Below are 20876 nucleotides of genomic sequence, written 5' to 3'. Positions count from 1 at the left end.
TTTTTTTACACATTGAACTTACACCTCGTTTAATAATTGACCGGTATTTGAAATGTAAATGTTCAAATGTTTTAAATCTCAAAACATTTGAAATATTTATGAGATGACGATATGAATCCGAGGTTGCAATGCTTTTCCCCTGTGTAATGTATCCAATTATTGACAATATAGAAACAATTATGAATCACTTGTTTGTCATTTCTGTTAGCTTCCTCTCCAACAAACATCTCTTTGTAAATGTCGAATTACCGTCAAATAGAGAATGACTTAAGTGAGATTGTCTCTCAAGGGGAGGCAATTATTGGCAAGGAAAAGCTTGCGGTCGCGATTGGGAGAACTACCATGCGTCACACTCGAGCAATTTCATAAGCAAGCGTAGCACCAAGTCTTTCCATGAATCCATGAGCGATACGCATCAGCATCTACACACAAAAGAAAATTATTCCTGACTTCTGAAAAATCACATTCATAATCATAACTCAAAAAACAATTTTTAAAGTTGCGGTTTTCGTACCGATCTATTCTTTGTTCGATGATTTCTTCAGATTCATGATGTATTAATAGATTGGTTTTTCTTTTAGTTAAAATAAAAAAAGATTGATTTTTCATTTTTATGTCCATGCAGAGAATGTTATAATTTAATAAGTACTTATTTCAAAATTATAAAATAGTAATGAATAACTTGATTAAAATCGGACAACGATTGTAACCTTAGAAACGATCAAAAATTCAGCGACATAGCTTCATCGTTTTTAACACAAGTGTTCGCAAAAAAACTAAAATTTATTCGTTTTTTGGAACATTAGATTATTGTTATAGCTGCCAATTAAATTTGTTTTATAATTGAATTCTTTAGTTTAAAAAATATACTAATAGAAATATTTTTCAAAGATAAGAATTTTATTGTTTTGTTTTGACTGTATAACCGTTTTTGCAGCTGACCAAACAACAAGAATCTTGGATTCTCCAAGAAAGTTTCAAGAATCGAATATAGTACAGTTTTGCTCTTTTTTGTGTTTTGCTTGTCAACTTCAATTCCATATTTAATATCATTAATTGTTTGTTTACAAATTCAACAAATATATGCTGATTGTATTTATCGGTCAGAGTGCTTAGTAAAGTTCAAAAAATGCTGTGTCAAGCAATTGTTTCTTTATCGATTTCGCTGTTTATGCTGATAGTATACGCAAGTCTAGGAAACTTCCAACGATTTTATTTATTTTTAATCACCAAAGGAAATAATGGACACAAAATTCGGAGCCCATTTCTATAAAATAAGTTAGCCTTATAAAACATAGATTGTTTCTGACAACCCTTTGCCCTGTTGCTTTAATTGAATGGAAAATTGAATTTCAGCAGAGCTGTGAAATTGATATCATTTTTCTGGGTGATATTATTGTATACCACATAGCCACAGCTTTGTTTGAAAGCATCCTATACCAACCAACAAATTAACCATCAATATGAATGAAATCTTAATGTTTTAATGTTTTGGAAAATAGGGACGCCATAGTTGTCTGCTTTATTTCGTGTGTGCGACTCCACGTGGGAAGCGTAGTCGGTGTAGTGTCCATTTAAAATCGTAAGTATATCAGTGAGTGAGTTGCGTGGCGGCAGCAGGGCTAACCCCTCAGCCGAGGCTAGTACAGTCGCCGCGTGTAGTGCATCTGCTGGCCAGGAGGCGGCTGAGCGGATCCGGAGACCGATCCCGACGGAGCTCCCGGCTGGCCGGGCAGCATGGCCAACTGCTGCCGCGCCAGCTGCTGTTCGTGGGCGGATCCACCCCGTCCGGGTGCATAGCCCTGTGTGATGCTTCCCGCCGCCTTGGGATTCTGTGGAAGAAACTGGCGAGATGTTAGTTAGTGATGTTAGATTCGAAATGGGTTGTTCCTGCTAAAACATAGGTCAACCTACGAGCTTTTCTTTCTGAAACTTATGCATTTAATCTTCATGGCATATTGCTAACTTAATTTTAAGATTAGTTGTCAAAGAAACTAAACTAATGTTAAATGAATTTTAAACTACTTGCATTAAGTATGAAAAATTTCGCTGAGTTATAAATTAATACCACGAAAGTATCACAATAAAACTTATGAGGCTTAATAATAAGGCATTAGACTAAAGTTTTACACTCATCGGTATGGAAATGAAACTAAAAAGTAAAAGGGCAACATTATTAAAAACTGATTTAATGTTTCTTTTACTTTAATACTGTGTGTAGATTATCTTCAAAACTATCTATTAAATCTATTTTCAGTTTTGTTTTTGGGCTATACAAGTTATAATGGACTGCAATGGGGTGATTGGTTTGAAAAACGTACTTAAGATCTTCGGAGTTTCAATCTGCTTTAAAGAGATTTTTTAACGAGATTTTAGTTTCGGTATGATACTGCTATTGTATTGGTTTTATTGACCTTGTATTTGAATACATAAATCGAAGTGAAATACTAGAGGTCATAATAGTGGCTCATAAATTTCTATAACATAACGTTTTTTGATTACTTTCATCACAGTAGCACTCCCTAGGAAGTGAACCCGAACTCATACTCATCAGCTTTCGTTGGGTGCAGCAGCCGAACCGAAATTGGTTGAAAAAGACGCCACCTAACCATTTATATGCCATTGCTTGAAGGGACCCACCTGGCTGCTGCTTATCTGCAGGACGTTGGGATGCAGCGAGAGTTCGCTGTAGATGACGCCCTCCGACAGCAGGTGCGGCGGAGGTGGAACGTGGCTCGGTGGCTGGCCGTCGTGCTTGACCTCGATGTGGTAGCGGTCGGGCAGCTTCTCCATGGTCACCTGTGGCTGGGAGCTCTTCCCCGAAATGCTGCCGCCGGCTTGGGCCACCAGGTCGGCCTGCGAGATGGCCGGCTGGTCGAGATTGATGTGGAGCACCTGCATCGGCTGCCCTTGCGACGGCGCCTTGGGCGACTGTGAGTCCGGTGGCTTGCTGACCGTGGCGCTGGGCAGCTCCACGTGGTATGCCTGACGCAAGGGAAGGTTGTAGTTGTAGATGGACGTCGTCGGCGGAGCGGGGGCCGTCTGATAGAATACCGTGTTCGTGCCCGGATACTGTGCCGTGGTCTCTGGAAGAGAGGGAAAGCGGGGGTTCATTGGGGGTTCTGGGCTGCGATCGTTCCGGCGGTGGATCTCGGACTTGGTATTGCGAGTGAGGTGCTTACTGTTCCATGATAATCTAGCATAGTCCGCGGCACGACGGTAGTCATCGTGTTCTGCGAATCGATCGTAAACAAATAACGAAATGAACATAAGTTGTGTGCCTGTGTTGTTAGAGGTTAGTGTGCGCAGTCAAATGAGTTTCTCATGAGCGGGGCGGGGTGTTAGCGAGCAGTTAATCAAGTACAGTGAAGGCTCCGCGGAGCAGAAAGTAAAATAACGAAAGCCTACCCTTTGGATTTCAATAACACAAACTAATGGCGCTTACAAAAAAATAAATTCATTCAACTCTCTAGTATCTGTACTTATCTTTCAAATTCAAATTCAAATTAAATAACTTAATTAATCTTTGACGAGTGGCATTAGTTAGATGCAACAAAAGCTTTATCAATGTAATGTCAATATCTAAGAAGAAATTTAAGACATTGGGTTTGGTTTAGATTAACCGCATAAACAAATGTTGCAAATCTAACCACAGCCACCACAGTGGATATATTCTAAGCTCGTGAGAGGGTTAATGCAATTTATAAATCTAATTTTTAAAGTCATTATAGCCAAGTCAAGTAAACTTCTTTAAACAAGGAATCTTAACATGATGATTAACTTTGTTCTGTCAATTGATTTGAACTAGAAGCCTCTCAACGAATTAAATCAATAACTAATCCGTCTGCGACTAAAGCCAATGTTTGAGTTAAAGAAATCCAACAGGCAGGGTTTGGCCGTTTGCCTTGGGCAGCGTTCACTGTACTGGAGCCCCAAGGGCATCATCCTCGAGCTCGTCCTGGCTTACTCTGCTGGGCGTAGCTGGCCGCGCTCTTGTAGTAAGCCTGCTGCTGCTGGCTCGGCGGCGACGGACTCCTGCCCCGTTTGCCTGGCTGTCCCCCGGCGGTGGGCTGTCGGAAAAAAGAAGATCATTAAGAACTGGAGTGGAGGGAGGACAGAGAGGACAAACCTTCTGCATCAATGGGTGGTGCTGGTGCTGGAGGCGCAGGGGCGGCAGAAAGACCGGGCCACTGGCCGCCGCCTGCTGGATGGCGAACAGCTCGTTCTCCTTGGCCAGCTTCTTGCGGGTCTCATCCTCGTTGAGGACCTTCTTCAGCTGGACGGTGAGCTGATGCTTCTGGCTGTGCAGATCGGCCAGCTGCTCGTCCAGGCGGGTGATCTGGCCACGTGTGTCCTCCAGCGCCTCCTGGTTCTGGCGCTCCACCTCCTCCCGCTCCTGGCGCAGCCTCTGCTCCTCGCACTGCGCCTCGAACTCCTCCTGGCGTCGCTGGCGGTCCGAGACGATGAAGCCTTTCAGGGCTCCTCGCAGCTTCTCCGCCCGTTCGGCCTTTGCCGCCTGGGCGGCCGCGTTGCTGTTGTTCACCGCTGATGCTGGCGGCATCTTTGTGCTATGCTTAGTTATCTTGCCAATTTTATAAGCGTTTGTGGACAACCGGACGACCGAGGGGCTCCCCAAATGGAATGATCTGGCTCTCACAGAGGGGGGGAGATTGGGTGGACACCGCTGCGGGAAACTCTTGGCGGGCGTCTGGGGGATGTCTGGAAATGCTCGGCGGCGTGCTGTACTCTGTTTTTTGTCGACTTCAGCACGGTTTTTTTGTGGTAAACAATTTGTTGTGTGACTGGGATGTGTCGACCAGTGTTGCCACCTACCGATTAATGGGGTAAGGCTGGCCGGAAAAAAGCTAGTTTCGATACGTTTCGATTGGCAATTTATAGCTTAGTCACACTGGCACATTTTTTCACACTCTGTTAATGCACTTTACTCCCACTACCATTTGAAAATGTTGACGTTCAAAAAATAAATGTGTAAAATTAAACGTGTAAAAGCCCAAACTTTTAGAATAAAGTTTGCAGTCTTAATATTGTAAATTGTGGTTTTCGGAACCATATTTATACTCTGTGAAAGTAGTCCCAGCCATTATAACCGTTTTATTTTTAAATTAGTAGACATTTTGTGTGCTTTATTTGAAAACTAAAAGTTTTTTCTTCAAAACCAAACTGCATATTTCCTAAGCAAAAACAAACAAATGACCTTAGAAATGAAATAATTTTTGTTGGTGTGCCATTTTTCAATATTAGTAGAGTTGCCGTCAAACATCGATTTATGCATTATCTGTAAATCATCGATAACATCTATGCAAACATCGATGGTTAGTTGATCAGTTTCGTTACATTCCTATGTTAGTTCATCGTTTTTTTAACATTTATATGAGAAATCGACAAGTATTGGTCAGCGCTGTGGCAGAGGGAAAGCAGAGTAGAGATGGGAAAGCCTTGTTGTTGCCCTGGCCAAACATCGGTAAGACCGATGTCTTGAAAACGGGTGCTTCGTGTGACATTACAATTAAAAAAAAAAAAAAATGGCCACTCTACAAATTTCATGTGACCAAGTCGCGTTCAAAGAGTAATTCCCGCAGAAACCATCACGCTCCGCTTCATTCGTTGCAATAATCATTCCCATCGCGACAGAAAGAAACGCAGTGCCTGAAGTGAACGTGTGAACGCGATTCGGAAAATTCGGAAAACACGGAAGACACGGAAAACCTCATGCCATACGGACTTTGCGGTAATTGTACGGAGACGCGAGAGAAAAGCCGTGAAATGTGTTCAGTTCTTGCGACGAGCAGCCATTAGCCCATCAGTTAGTTAGTTAACAAGTGATACAACGTGCCTAAAACGCGCCCGCAGAGCGAAAAGACGAAAGTGACGGAGCGCAAGAAGCAGCAGCGGAATAATCAACAAAGGCGGCAAACATGGCGAGTGAGTAATATTAGGGCATTTCCTCGCCAGTCAAGGCACCACCTATGTATATAAAGTACAACAGACTCCGGATTCCTTTTCCGTAATATAAACAAATGCAATGCAGGCGAGTCGTTGTGTGTGCCTATGTGCGGCATTTTATGGGTGCAGTGCAGCATTTACGAGCTGCGAAGACTTCACAATCGCTGCCAGGTGCTCGAAACGTTCGTCGGGAGGGGATGTGATGGGAGGGGAGGGGAGGGGAGTTTTGCCGGCGGAGGAGGGGGCCTTACGGCTCCCTAGACGAGATGTGTGTTTGCCGGAGACATGTGAGAAAAATCAATATTTACGCTTCTCCCTTGCACAGTGGGTTGATCGGATTAGGCAGATGCCCTGCTGCAGGGTCACTTCGTCCCAATCAGAAGGCCCGCTTTTTATCCTTTAATGGCCCCGGCAATTCTGGCGGGAATCAAGTGTGGTTTTGAGACAGCGGCCACCACCGCACCAGTGCCACAAATCATCCACCCAAGCCACCCACTCCATCGCTGGATTTGGACGGATGAGGGGGTGGGGAACTGAGAACTGAGAACAGCAGTGACGACGCATTAATAAATGAGAATATGCCTCCTGCGAGGTGCCAGGTTTACCGGCGTGTCTCAACACTCTTCCCACAGCCCTCACTCAATTCGGTTTATCCCCCCGGGGTGACATAGCAAACAAAACGCAAAAGGAATGCACTGGGAAAAATAAGGGTTAAACTGATTTTAGCCAGCATATTAGAAAACATACGAAAACTGGTAATACCAAAATTAAGGAACTTAAATAAATAAGCAATTTTATACAGCTAAAAAAAAAAAAAAAAAAAATGCTCATTGAAATAAAAACCTCATATCGATTATACATTGCTCACAAATAAAATTAAACTATCTCTGTGACCTGGGAATGTAATTTAAAAACATACTTTTATTTGTGTATGAATAAGGTAGTAGGTAATATACCCTCTAGATTCGGGACAATTGAAGCCAATCATGAAAGGGAGCCACTCTAGTACTGAAATGCGATGACCTGAAAGGCCTTTTCAAACATTGTTGAGTAAAATTTAATTTTAATTTGTTAAACAGTTATATTAAAAAACATTTCGTTACACCTAGTTTTGAATCCTCAATGTGCATAAAGTTAGCAGAACAACTTTTGAAATTTAAACTTTTTTCTTATCGACAATTTTCCGTTATTTTTCCGTAAATTATTCGTGAAAGAAAAAAATTTGCTGCTCAATTTTTTTTTAAATTATGAGATGTTTTGCTAACTTGAACTACTATGTTTTAAAAAAAAAAATCCTTAAAACAGGAGCGGCAAATTTTTTTCTTTCACGAATAATTTACGGATAAATAACGGCAAATTGCCAGTTAAAAATTTTTTGGAAAAGTTGAAGTTTAGTAAGATGTTCTGCTAACTTGATATCTCATAATTTTTAAAAAAATTGAGCGGCAAATTTGTTTCTTTCACGAATAATTTACGGATAAATAACGGCAAATTGTCGATAAGAAAAAAGTTTAAATTTCAAAAGTTGTTCTGCTAACTTTATGCACATGAATCCTCAGGGATCGTTTTTGTTAAAAAATGGGACTCGAATGATTAAAATCTTAAAACTACGGAACACAGTTGCCACAGTACTTCAGCCTACTAAGATATTATTGCGAACGAATCATACTGTTGATTCATGCAAAGCTCTAAAATAAAGTAGTCACTGTTTTCTGCATTCCGAAGACCCCGTTTTTGCAAAACTGATTATCATTTATTTGAATGTCCAAACCTTCAATATGAATAATGCTCTTTACTTCTTAATGCAAACATTTTAAAGGTATTTGACTTTGAATAATATATTTTTTTTCATACAAGTAGTATTTCCGATGGTCTTGGAAAAAATTATATATAACAAAAAACCAAAAAACTTGTAGTCTTCATTTGTTCTTAATTTTTAGAAAACGAGATGTCAAAATTATTGATATTGAGCTGAGTATTATTTTTATATTGTTCATCCACTGATTCTCAATATGTGAGCGTTAAAACCAAACGCTCTGTTTAAGTTCTTACTAAAAAAATGTAAAACTAGTATCTCAGCCGACAACACTCGACCGAAAACTAAAATGTTAACAATTGAAGTGTTCTGTTCATAAGCAAACGAGAAATATGATTTTTCGTTTATGTTCGGTTATTAATCTTAAAGGAAAAACGTTCAAATGTTATTTGCAAGCTCTGAAAAAAACACAATTTTTCTGAAACAAAAGCTAACACACTCATAGCTCCAAAATATTTTCTTTTTCATTACCTAAAATTAAAACAATTGTATATTTAAGTAAATATGTTTATACATGCAAGATGCTTGTGTATATTTAGGTCAGTCACCGATGAGAATCGCTAAACAACGTAAACAAGTCTAAACTTCTCAGTTTTCAACTGTCACTGCACTCTGCTCACAGACTGTACTGTTTGTATACCCTTTCCCGAGGGGGAACCTGTGCCCAACGACAACAAACAGCACTCGAACGTGCTGGCAATCCCGGCCTTAAAACTTCCCCCTTTACATCAGCGGCAGTGCATCCCAAACCCCGCCTCTCAGTCCCTCACTTACCACGTTACCCACCAGCTGTGCCCACCGTAGCGAAACCCATTGTCACACTGGAAACAAAAAAGGCGTATTGATGCGTTACATATTTGTATACCCTGTTTTCGAAAAGTACGGAATAAGAACTCGTTTCTGATATAAATGTTGCTTGTCATGGAAGTGATTGCTTATCCTTTTAATATTCCCCAGTTGCTAAAGAGTTATCTTGATGAAAGTTTATTCGAAAAAATCCAAATCAATTCATCAAACATATAGGTTTTAAGGTGGAATTTTATAATATCCCTAATCATCAAATACCTGTATTTGTTCAAATTCAAATTATTTAACCTGAAACACCCGACATAAAGTAAAGTGTGGTAATAACAGAGATTCCTAAGCCCACAGATTGTATCGTTTTTTGCCATTTTCGTTGGTATTGCCTCTCTGTGCAGCTCCCAGCTGCGGGATGTTTGCCACGTCCTGGCCATGGCTCAGTCACTTTGGACTTTAATTGGTCCTTTGTGACTGCATTTTGTCGACGCTTTTGGCTCGGCGTCTTCGGCACAATTTGACTGCCGTCCTTGCGGCTGTGGCTTCCATCAACCCCAAAAGCTGTGATTGTGATAAGGCCGATATCAGTTGGTAGAACAGAACAGAACAGAACAGACCGCTCCCCTCAGCTGCTGCCTCTTTATTGTTATTATTATTATTTTGGGCTTTCTTCATTCGTTCCACGCAGCTTACCCAGATTAGCTGGCTGTTATTGTACATACATAGTTTACCCAACAACGAATTTATTTGCCCTTTTCCACCTCCTTTTTGCGTATTCCGGCATCGTTGCTTCATTTGCCTCATCTATGTAGCTGTGTGACTTGTGATTGCCCTTCGCCATCGCCTCCATTCGCTTTTCTTCTTTTTACTGCTAATAAGATTTTGGCCCTCCTAATGGCCTTGAGAACGAATGAGCAGGGAACTGATGACTGATGAAAACGCGGGGGTGGCGAGCTCTGTTTTAATTGAGTTCGTGCCCTATTCAAATTGGCACAGAAATTAATTTCAATTAACTTTCGAGTCTTTTGGAGAAGGTTATATGACCCCATGGCAACTTGTAAAGCATACTTATTGGGGCCTCAAGAGGTTTGACATTTTGGGGGAATCCCCCATCGACAGAACATTACTGAACTTACTTTAAGTGGCTCCAGAACTGAGGAACTTGTGTGGAAACTTTCTATTTAACTGCCTTTAAGGGTTTTTATTATTTTAAATTAGAATTTAGCACCAACATTAGTTGACTCTTCCCCACTTTTCATAGTTGTTTGGAATAGTTAAAATCAATGGACAAACATAATTTCTATTTAGGATTGTAACTCTTAAAAAGAACTCATGTACATACATACACCAACCTGAAGTTTATAGCACTTTGGTTACCACATAAGCACCTGGCTTTGTCTATCCATTTAGCTGGGTCTCGTTTTATCGGGAACTGTCTTTAAAACCACCAACTAAAAATTTAAAGTTTGCAAACGAACAAAGAAAAACGAATACTTTTTGTCTACTCACGCTGCTGGGAAGGAGGAAAAAGGATCCAGAAACCGGAAGTGGAGACCTCCGCCATGGGAATCCGGCAGAGGAGGCGATTGTGCGTCGACCAAGTGGTGAGCGACCTGTGCCTGGGAGACTACGAGCAGGCCCTGCTGCGGATCAACAAGGAGCTGGAGGGCATGCAGGACCACGCGGAGATAATGGCTCTGCTGGAGCTGAAGAACATCATCGTAAGACTGCGACTGAAGGGCGAGGCCCAGCGGACGTTCGGCCCAACCCGCCAGTCGGATGCCCTGCCCAATGGATTCACTCTCGAGATGCTGGACGTGGTTCAGAAGGTGCTCCGGTGCCGCAATCACTACGAGGTGCTGCGCGTTTCGCACCACGCCACTTACTCGGAGGTGAAGCGGGCCTACCACAAGCTGGCCCTACGTCTCCACCCGGACAAGAACCGGTCACCAGGAGCGGAGCAGGCCTTCCGCCGCATCAGCCAGGCGGCGGACTGCCTCACGGACTGCCAAAAGCGGACCGAGTATAACATGGCAACGGCAGTGGGTGACTGCCAGGGGCAGCATGCCTCCGAGTACGAGGACAACCTGGACGGGAGCGAAGTCAACGAGGAGGAGCAGGCCGACCTGGGGACCTGGGGACATCGCAGGCCATATCAGGCGGCCAACCAGCGGATGCCCCAGCGACAGTCGCTCTATCAAACAGAACAGCTCGTAATCGGAGTGCTGGCTGCGTTGGTTTTCCTCTTCATCACCATGCACTATATAGCAGCCGCACCTGCTTACAGTTTCACGCCAACCAGGTGAGGTACTGAGGCTATTCGATGGTATATCCAATCCAAAATCTTCTCCAGAACCCACAGTTTTCGTCGCGTCAGTCAGACGCATCAAATAACGTACTATCTCAACCCAAAGAGTCTGGCGAAATACACAGAGCAGCAGTTAGTCAAGCTGGAATCGGAAGTCGAGCAGGTTTACATCTCTGATCTCAAGCAGAACTGCAAACAAGAGCGAACTTTGCGTGAGTTTGGCCCGAAGTCTAACAATTGCCAGGGATATCTAACTACTTCTCCTTCCAGGGGAAACATTGCTGCTCAGGGCGAGGCAGGGAAACAATCGTAAGCTGCTCCAACATGCCAGCCAGATGCCCACTCCGGCCTGCCACACGTTGCTCCAACTGGGAAAATCTGGCAGCAGCCCACCACTGCTGCTGGAGAATCGGTCTTTGCGAGAGCCAAACCATTTGAATCAGGACTAGGAAGGGATGTTGTGTCAAGTTTTTGTGTTGCTAGAAGAGGATTAGTGTGGAAATAAATCAGTAGTTTGTAAAAAAGTTAAAGGTTGTTTAATTTGAGAGATATCAGCACATTTCAAAAGGGTTAAATAGTTAACTAGTTTATTTTCCAATTGTATGTTAATGTTATTATTATTATTTATATATTCACATATACACTTCCGCTTCATTCTGAAATTCACATTTGTGATCTAATATTAAATTTAACACCCTAACCCATTCAATATTTATGTTTTTTTCTTACATCACCCGTTATTCATGCTAAAATGATTATTAAGTTGAATTCGACGGTTCCCATGACTCCCATTTTCGGTGCCAAGCCTCTGCCTTCCACTTAACCCACATTTTCCGAACTTGTTGGGTGGCAGCAGGCCCGAAAAGCAACAATTCTCCTGAAACCGAGTTTAACAACACAAATTGCACATGAATTAAACATGCAAAAGCCAAAAAAAAAAGAAAAAAACAAATGTTTTGCACTAGTTTTTCTCATTTTTCGTGCCGTTTGCTATTTTTGTATGTGGCCAAAGTCAGTGAATCGTTTAATGGAGAAAACAAAATACCACAGCGGACTGGATATAAAACGCAGGCCACCAGCAGCAAAAAAAATAAAGGAAAATACGAAAATAAAATAAAGCAATTGCCCCAGAAATTCAAGCGAATAAATGCCTCGAACGAAGCCCGCTTCCGCAACGAAAAGCTAACGAACTTGCCACGGAACTCGAACTCGAACCCAATGGTTGGTTGGATGGATGGATGGATGGATGGACGGATGGATAGATGGATGGATGAACGGACGAATGGCATACTCTGAATACCAACGAGTACCAGTTACCAAAGCAAACATTCGGAGGCACGCAAAAGGCGGTGAGGCAGCAACCGAGACGCATTAAGGGAGCTGAGGCCACCTCCTGCCAGCTCCGACAGACGGAAGCACTGCCGCTTCCACTGCCACTGCTACTGCTACTGCACCTGTCCTCCTGCATCCCTCACCCTCGTCTACCTGTCACTCCAATGGGCGCCGCGACTCCGCCACCTGTCCAATTGCATTCAGTCAGCTGCGGCGGGCCAAACAAATGCCCATTCCGAATATGCAGATGCATTGACACTGGGTACTCTTGGGCTTAAGGGGTATGCTGTAATCGTGAAAATGTATTTAATGGACCCTAGATCTCTTAACAAGTGGGCATATTGACCATCAGTTTTATCAACTTTTTATGACGATGGTATCTACACTATCTTTATAACTGCCTGCTCATATAAATATATTTATCAGGAAAACCGTTTGAGTTTCGTAACCGTTGCTTAACCGGTAAAACCTAATCGAAACCGTAACCGAAAGACCGTTACCGATACCGAAACATAAGTATCGGTTCTTTAAAAATGTGTTGTTTATAAAAAATTACAGAAGTCGTAAACCGTATAAACAATTGAATATGGCAGACCCACAAATTATTTTCCTTAAAAGGAATATTAAAACAAAAAAGAAAAAACGAAAAAAATATTATTTTCATTCATACGAAATTGCCGCAACAAAAAACCAATCCCTACATAAAATTTTACTCCTTCGACAAAGTCAAAAATTAAAGTAGTGTGAGAAATGAGTAAATAATATTATTTAAACGAACTTGATTATCGTTTATAATTCCACAAGTACAAGTAAACAAAAGGTCAAAGCTTCTTGTAACTTGGAAAAATATTATTCGCTCTAAACATTACTTTTTTGCAATAACAGATTGTTATAATGTTTGGAATATTATTTTTATTGAAACAGTGCAATACCGGTTCCATAATAACAAAGTTTTACCAATATTATTGTATATATTATATTGTTTGTAACCGTAACAGTAACCGAAACCGGTATATGATTCGGCTTTAATTCCTGATATTTATCAATCAACTTAATTATTGAACCCCTAATTAGCTGAGTTATTGCTGAGTTGCATGTAAGTAAAGGACTCAGAGCCCGTAGTCTTTGATGATGAAGCAATTGTTTAATTTAACAGACCGTCAACTACTTTCTACCAGAGTTACATACACCCAAGTAATATGAGGTATCTTAAAGTCTGATCACTGGATGGTTACGCATCCACTTGTGTCTCTAGAGCTGGGGTTACATTTCCAAGTGCAACTTGTCTGCGAGTTAGTTTGCTGTTGTTGCTATTGCTCTTGTCAGGTTGCGTTGGCTGCTGATATTGCGTCCTTTGTTGCTGTTTCTATGCCAAATGCTGGATGCTGACACCGCTGGTGATGTGGACGATGATGGTGATGAGGATGATGGTTGCCCGTCCGCCCAGTTGAAGGGTTCTTTTTGCTTTTTGTTTCACTTATTCATTATTTATGCTCCACAAAGTTTGTTGAATTGCCAACCGTCCAACCCCGTCGACTCAGTGTTGTTGCTGTTGCTGTTGCTGTAGCTATTGCTGTTGCCACCAACTGTCGCCAGTTGTGGAGTGCCGGAGTCTGGTGGCCCTTGCCCTTCGTCCTTCGTCCTTAGGCCTGCCGAAGTGCCTTATCGGAATGTATTTTTCAGCATGTGTGCTTGGCGTCAAAAAAAGGTCTCACTGAAATCATAATATTGTGATAATGTTGGCCGTAAAACGAAACGCTAGGCTCCTGGCTGTAAACAGAATATCACAAATTTAAATTTAAACGTAAATGTTGGGTTTACCTAGAGGAATATTCCAAAAGTTTAAATTAAAAAACAGTGCTTTCAGAGATGTTTTTTTTTCTTTTTTATATTTATTTTATATTTAATTTTGCTTAAAGTCGTTCTAAATTTAATAACTAAATAACTATGTATTTATGAATGAATGAATGAATAATATCCACCACACTTTCCTTTACTTTCTTGGTCATTCTAAAGCTCCATCATTACAATACATTAAATCCCGATTGTTTTCCCGTTTTCCTTCTCCATTTTCCGTGGCCAGGACTTATGCAAATCGATGTCCATCTTGGGTCCTTTTATAATCCTAGCCATCTGTTTGGGAGGCAAAATGAACCTTTAATGTGGCGCACGCTTTCAGCGTTTATTTGAGCATTGCCCCAAAGTAGATTCTAATGGTTCGAATACCTTTCAATTCAAGAAATAAAGAGCGTTGTTTCTTGGGTCCCATGACTCATACCATAACTCTCTCTAAGACCATTTGTCTTCACTTCGTCCAGGCAGCGACGATAATCGAAATTGGCAATCAATTTTGCGGTGCCGAACAAATCAATGGAGTGGTAGATTGCGTGCTCCTTAAAATGGAACCGTATTGAATTTTAAAAACATGCATACATTTCTATACTTATTTTAAATCTGGAATTTTATTCATACTTGTTTTCAAGACGGAGCTAAATTAGTCTAGCATGTTAGGTATATCTGTAGAAAAATACCTTTAAACTGTTAACAATGCGTACAAATCTGATACTTCAAATAAACAAATTAACTTTATTAAGGTTAAACAAGCTTGTTGTGTCTTTTATTTCATAAATCTTTGTAAGGCTGAAAATATTCCCTCTCAAAATAAATAACAAATTTAATTTATTTATTTGATATCCTTGTGCTTAGGACAACTTATTATTTAATGCGCTAATGACAAAAAACTACAATATTTTTATCACAAATTTAAAAAGAGTTCTATCTTAGATCTATAAATAAAAATCACAAATATTGATTAGTTGATATCTGTCGAAAAAAAATCTTAATTAACGATTAAACGTGATTTGTCAAAATGTAAATCTCTAATAACGATTATTTCAGATTCAGATAAATAAAAATCTTAATACAATTTTTTTTTTAACAAACATCTCCCGATAAAAACATATACATATATAGTGTTGAAACAACATTAAAAATCTATAAAACGGATTTGAAAAGAATTTTCAATTAAAGTTTTGTTGATTCCAGATTAAAATCTCAGACACCTATTCCAAAAATCTGTTTTAATTAAACCTATTTAAGTCATACAATTGCTGATATTGTAGCCGTGGTAACCCTAATTGTACACTTAGTAACCATTTCCATTGCTTTTCATCTTCCGCAGCTGAAATCGACGAGCTGATCGAGAAGCTGAAGACGACCAGCGTCAGTCCGGCGAACACGACGAACCTGCTCTGCGAGATCTCGGCCACCAAGGACCCCAAGCTGTTCGACAAACACGAGCTGGCGGACTGCTTTTTGGGCCTCACCAAGTGCGACGACACGAATGTGCGCAAGGAGGCGGCCAAGTGCATTGCGGAGATCACCAAGTCGGAGGTGCAGCGCAAGAAGTTCACCAAGCGGGACATAATAGCCGCCTTCCTCGAGTGCCTGCGCCATGTGCCCACGCCCGACGGCAGCATGGAGCTGCCCATACAGATTTGCCGGGCTCTGGGTAACATTTGCTACTTGAACGACGAGGCCAGGGACCTGATCCTGGAGCTGGAGGGTGACGCGGTGCTGCTGCGTCTGCTCGACATCGCCAGCATCGAGGACGTGGCCAATGCGGCGCAGTTCATCAAGGTGCGGGGTGGTCTGCTCTCCAACTATCTGCTCGGTGGCGAGGGTCTGGCCAAGCGGGCCATGGAGCTGGGCGTGATGAAGAAGCTGCAGAGCATCATCGACACCGGCGCCTCCAATGTGGAGCAGCACGAGGATCTGCTGCTGAACACTCTTCCTCTGCTCAGCATACTCACCGAGAACGTGGCCGATCTGAACTTTGACTCTTCCCTCAACATCCAGCTGTCGCGCATCCTGGCCGCTTCCACGAACCCCGACCTGGCCGAGATGTGTCTGGAGCTGCTCCACTACCAGGCCGAGAGCGACGAAGTCAAGCTGATCCTGGCCAAGGACGGCCTGTGCGAGACCATCTACAACCTGCTGGAGAAGTACAAAACCCTGGCCAGCACAAGTGAGGCCAGGGCGCTAATGAAGCTCGCCTGCGAGCTCATCGTACTGATCCTCACGGGCGGTAAGTTTCACTTCGCAGATTACTTGTTTAATTAATTAGTTTTTAAACTTTCCCGTACCATTTGAACTATTTGTATGATAATTGGGCGCTACTGAGTTAATGTCTCAGACAAACTTATGTTCCATCGCGATGTCTGGCGACATTTGTATACCCTTGCAGAGGGTACTATAATTTCAGTCAGAAGGAGACATCTCTGACCCTATAAAGTATATAAATATTCTTGATCAGCATCACAAGGAGAGTCGATCTAGCCATGTCCGTCTGTCCGTCCGCTTCTACGCAAATTAGTTTCTCAGTTTTAAAGCTATCTGCATGAAACTTTCCCAAAAGTTGTCTTTCTATTGCAGGCAGTATATAAGTCGGAAAAAGCCGGATCGGGTGACTATAGCATATAGCTCCCAAAGGAACAGTCGGAAAAATATATGCAAAAAATGATAACTGCTGTGTTTTAATTCTTTTTTTAGTTCTTTGACATTTAGTAATGGTTATATATTTCAGAATTACGGTTACAATTTCATCAAAATCGGACGACTATAACATAAAGCTCCCATAGAAACAATAAAAATATTTAAAAAAAAATTAAATCAAAAATTTTTTATAAATTCTTTTTGACATTTTAATAATAATTATTAAAATCGAAAAACGGTATCATATAGCTGCCATAGGAACTCAAATAATTGAGCTGCAAATCATCATAGCTTCAATGCTGTTAAACATACAAGCAAGTAAATCATAATTTTAATGTCTTCAAGAATATTTAATTTTTGAAATAGCTGGCTGCAAGGGTATATAAACTTCAGGTGCCGAAGATTGTAATATATAGTAATAATTAAATATTTTAGAACTACGGTTTAAATTTCATCGAAATCGGACGACTTTATCATATAGCTCCCATGAGAACAATAAAAATAAAAACAAAAATTAAAAAAAAAATTTAATTTCTCAATTTTTTTATACCCTTGCAGAGGGTATTATAATTTCAGTCAGAAGTTTGCAACGCAGTGAAGGAGACATCTCCGACCCTATAAAGTATATATATTCTTGATCAGCATCACTAGTAGAGTCGATCTAGCCATGTCCGTCTGTCCGTCCGTCTGTCCGTCCGTCTGTCCGTCCGTCTGTCCGCCTGTCCGTCCGTTTATATGCAAACTAGTCTCTCAGTTTTAAAGCTATCTGCATGAAACTTTCCCAAAAGTTGTCCTTCTATTGCAGGTAGTATATAAGTCGGAACGAGCCGGATCGGACGACTATAGCATATAGCTCCCATAGGAACAATCGGAAAAATAAATGAAAAAAAATTATAACTTTGCTGTTTTTTAATTTTTTGTTTAGTTTTTCGACATATAGCAATGGTTAAATATTTCAGAATTATGGTTTAAATTTTATCAAAATCGGACGTCTATATCATATAGCTCCCATAGAAATAATAAAAATATATAAAATAACTATCAAATAATTGAGCTGCTAATCATCATAGCTTCAATGTTTTTGAACATATACGAAAGTAAATCATAATTTTAATGTTTTCAAAAATGTTTAATTCTTGCAATAGCTGCAAGGGTATATGAACTTCGGCTTGCCGAAGTTTGCTTGCTTTCTTGTTTTAGTTTTTTTTTTAATTCTTTTTGACATTATATTCACATCGGAAATCGATATGTAGCTGCCATAGTAACGATCGAATAATTGAGCTTAAAATCAGCTTTAATGTTTTAAAGCATATACGCATAAACGTGATTTAAATGTTTTAAAAAGTATTTAATTTTTGCAAAAGCTGCAAGGGTATTTAAGCTTCGACTTGCCGAAGTTTGCTTTCATTCTTGTTCGTTATGAACACTTACCTGGCGGAAAATAATTTTCACTCAGGAGCACCTAATTATCATGGAAAATAACAACGTGTTCGTGGAATTTTTTAGAGGTGTAACAGGCGTTACATGAGTTAATTTAATCGGAAATGTAAGCTTAAATTAAAAGCTAAGAAAATAAGCATGTTTTAACTGATTGTTCCGCAAACTGAAATTTATAAGCGTATATCTGTGCGTATTTAAATGTAATAGTCCTCTGAATTTGTCTTTTCGAAACCATTTGATAAATATATTTGCACAGTCTCTTATTTGTGAGTGAAAACTAAATTACTCAGAGGTTTAATTAAGTACGTAGATTGCAATCTTATTAATTTGTGCCTGTTACAGACGAATCAATGCACTACCTGTACACAACGCCACTGCTGAAGAACATGGTCGACTGGCTGGACTCGTCGGACATCGATCTGCTGACCACCGGAGTGCTGGCCCTGGGCAACTTTGCGCGCACCGATAGCCACTGCATCTACTTCGTGGAGCAGCAGACCATGAACAAGCTGCTCGAGGTGCTGGCCAAGAACAACGGCGTCAAGGACGACGTGCGTCTGCAGCACGCTCTGCTCTCGGCGCTGCGCAACCTGGTCATCCCGAAGCCCAACAAGAACGCCGTGATCCAGGCGGGCCTGGTGCAGACCATTCTGCCGATGCTGGAGATCCATCAGCCGCCGGTCGTCTTCAAGCTGCTGGGCACGCTTCGCATGACCGTCGATGGACAGGGTGAGTGGGGCTGGGAATGGGCAAAACAACCAGCATGCGATCCGCATCACTGACAACATCTGTTTCATTCGTTTGTAGAGAAACTTGCACTGGAGCTGCTGAAGAACAAGGCGCTGATCGAGCAGCTGGTGCACTGGAGCAAGTCGTCGGACTATGCGGGCGTCACCGGGGAATCGCTGCGCCTCATGGCCTGGCTAATCAAGCACGCCTACCTCAGCAAGATCGCCTACGCCCTGCCGCGCAAGGGGGATGCTCCCGCCGAGCAGATCGCCGACCGCATTCCGCTCACCCAGGACTACGATCGCAGCAGCCTGAGCGAGTTCCTCGCCAACGAGGGCACCGTGGAGGCCATGGTCAGCATGCTCACCGCCCAGCACCTGGTGATGCAGAACGAAGCGCTGATCGCCCTGTGCATCCTGTCCGTCGTCTATCTGTCGCAGGCCAGCGAGGCGGCGCAGGCGCAGCGGCTGCAGGACGAGCTGGTCAAGTGCGAGGTGGGCAGGAAGCTGGCCGAGCTGATCAGCAAGTCGTCGGACACGATGACCAAGGAGATAGTCGAGAACCTGCAGAACTGCGTCAACCTGCTCAAGTCCTCCGAGCAGCTGGTGGCCCATCTGGAGCAGCACAACATCAACGAGCTGCTCAAGTCCATACCCATTCTCACCGAGTACTGCACCTTGTAAGGGAAACGGGGGCGTGTCATTGCATTTATCTCAGCACCGCAGGATGCCTCACAGTAGGATGGGTCGGTTGTATGCAACGAACGGTTGCAGAACAGCATGAACATGCTTAGGGGCGAACCATTATCTTTGGCCAATGTTTTGCCACTTCCCTCCACTTTATTGCCCAAGAGAAATGCCGATACCTATTCGTAACACAAAACCAGTGTGTAGGCCTCAAAACATAATGTGTTATTTATCGACTAGAACAATTTTTATTGAATTGTAAGATACCAACTTTATAGAGATTCAGAACTGACGTTATAATATAGTATTGGCCAGAGATAAATGTTTGCCCCTATTACTCCATGTTATTCTTTTTTTAAATCAGCCCACCCTCACACTCAAAAGCGGAAAATTGTAGTTTTCACCCTAGAGCAACGATTCAGATGTAAAACTTGTCTGTAGTTTGGTAAGGAGAAAGTGCAGATGCAGATGCAGAACTTAAGCAAAACTTAAGCACACTTGAACACTGAACGAATAATGTATTTTTTAGACGCAAGCGTATTTTGACTGCATTTATGAGGAGAATGCGATTGAGGCAGGAGGAGGATACAAATCGTATAAATATTTATAATATACATAATATATACGTATAAATATAACAATATTAATAATTTAGCATATTAGTCTTTTCTGTTACATGATTTTTAAGAGCACAATAACAACAAATCGTGGTGATATCGCTAAGTATATATATTTAATAAATGTATTTTATGTATTGTACTTATAATTTTGAGTCGAACCTTTTTAGACCGTTGCTGGCACACAGTTACCAAAAACGAAAAGATCACAAATCATTTAAGCGCACAATGTAATTTAGGTATTTTAATTGGTGCACAGACACACATTGCAAACACCATCTATTTATTGTAAAACTCAGCGAAGTTATCCAATGCATTTTTAAGCTAACTTTTAAACATTAACAAAAACAGCAACTCAGTAACAATCAGCAATCCGAAACACATAGTTGAAACTCAGTAATGCAAATTTTACAAAGCGTAGTCGTAGAGTACTACAAATTTTACCAATTATTAAATGCGATGTACTAAACTGTTTGGTCACCAAAAACTATAAATTAAACGAGCACAATTCAAGAGAAATGGTGTTATTATATAAAAACGTTGAAACACCCACATACACACGTTCACCAGAAAACACATTTATGAATTCTAAACACAATAATGTACATTTAATAATTCAAATAAAATTTGAAATGCATGAGTAATAAGAGAAAACCAGTTGGAGGTGTTTTGAACTTGAATGCGAGGGCGCC

General features: G+C 41.3%; 3 protein-coding genes across 5 annotated transcripts; 2 read left to right on the top strand and 1 right to left on the bottom strand.

The window, feature by feature from the left end:
• Positions 1-1481: 1481 nt before the first annotated feature.
• LOC108145123 (G protein pathway suppressor 2) lies at positions 1482-4825 on the bottom strand. 3 transcript variants are annotated; one of them, XM_017270336.2, is made up of 5 exons: positions 4130-4825; positions 3968-4070; positions 3183-3233; positions 2641-3086; positions 1482-1844 (listed from the first exon to the last, which is right to left on the bottom strand). In XM_017270336.2, the coding sequence occupies exons 1-5, from the start codon at positions 4559-4561 to the stop codon at positions 1641-1643; spliced, it is 1236 nt and encodes a 411-aa protein (XP_017125825.1). In that variant the 5' UTR covers positions 4562-4825; the 3' UTR covers positions 1482-1640. The 3 variants fall into 3 exon arrangements, with proteins under 3 accessions (XP_017125825.1, XP_017125826.1, XP_017125827.1); XM_017270337.2 differs by having other exon boundaries at positions 1482-1832; XM_017270338.2 differs by lacking the exon at positions 3183-3233.
• A 1004-nt stretch (positions 4826-5829) lies between these two features.
• LOC108145081 (rap1 GTPase-GDP dissociation stimulator 1) lies at positions 5830-20841 on the top strand. Its single transcript, XM_017270266.2, has 4 exons — positions 5830-5943; positions 15400-16305; positions 18495-18881; positions 18960-20841. The coding sequence occupies exons 1-4, from the start codon at positions 5937-5939 to the stop codon at positions 19562-19564; spliced, it is 1905 nt and encodes a 634-aa protein (XP_017125755.1). The 5' UTR covers positions 5830-5936; the 3' UTR covers positions 19565-20841.
• LOC108145083 (dnaJ homolog subfamily B member 12) lies at positions 5856-11410 on the top strand. The gene is made up of 4 exons (XM_017270268.1): positions 5856-5943; positions 10100-10880; positions 10932-11098; positions 11157-11410. The coding sequence occupies exons 1-4, from the start codon at positions 5937-5939 to the stop codon at positions 11333-11335; spliced, it is 1134 nt and encodes a 377-aa protein (XP_017125757.1). The 5' UTR covers positions 5856-5936; the 3' UTR covers positions 11336-11410.
• Positions 20842-20876: the final 35 nt, after the last annotated feature.

Source organism: Drosophila elegans, unplaced genomic scaffold (genome assembly GCF_018152505.1).
Source record: "Drosophila elegans isolate 14027-0461.03 unplaced genomic scaffold, ASM1815250v1 contig_133, whole genome shotgun sequence".
Lineage (NCBI taxonomy): Eukaryota > Metazoa > Arthropoda > Insecta > Diptera > Drosophilidae > Drosophila > Drosophila elegans.
The sequence above is the reverse complement of the archived record's forward strand: the minus strand, read 5'-3'. Positions and strand labels throughout refer to the sequence as shown.

Coding starts and splice junctions, on each gene's coding strand:
- LOC108145123 (XM_017270336.2), bottom strand. CDS start 4,561: ATGCCGCCAGCATCAGCGGTGAACAACAGCAACGCGGCCGCCCAGGCG. Junction 4,071..4,129: donor ACCACCCATTGATGCAGAAG/GTTTGTCCTCTC, acceptor TTTTTCCGACAG/CCCACCGCCGGGGGACAGCC. Junction 3,087..3,182: donor TGCTAGATTATCATGGAACA/GTAAGCACCTCA, acceptor CCTCTCTTCCAG/AGACCACGGCACAGTATCCG.
- LOC108145081 (XM_017270266.2), top strand. Junction 16,306..18,494: donor CGTACTGATCCTCACGGGCG/GTAAGTTTCACT, acceptor TGCCTGTTACAG/ACGAATCAATGCACTACCTG. Junction 18,882..18,959: donor CATGACCGTCGATGGACAGG/GTGAGTGGGGCT, acceptor ATTCGTTTGTAG/AGAAACTTGCACTGGAGCTG.
- LOC108145083 (XM_017270268.1), top strand. Junction 10,881..10,931: donor TACAGTTTCACGCCAACCAG/GTGAGGTACTGA, acceptor AATCTTCTCCAG/AACCCACAGTTTTCGTCGCG. Junction 11,099..11,156: donor CAAACAAGAGCGAACTTTGC/GTGAGTTTGGCC, acceptor TTCTCCTTCCAG/GGGAAACATTGCTGCTCAGG.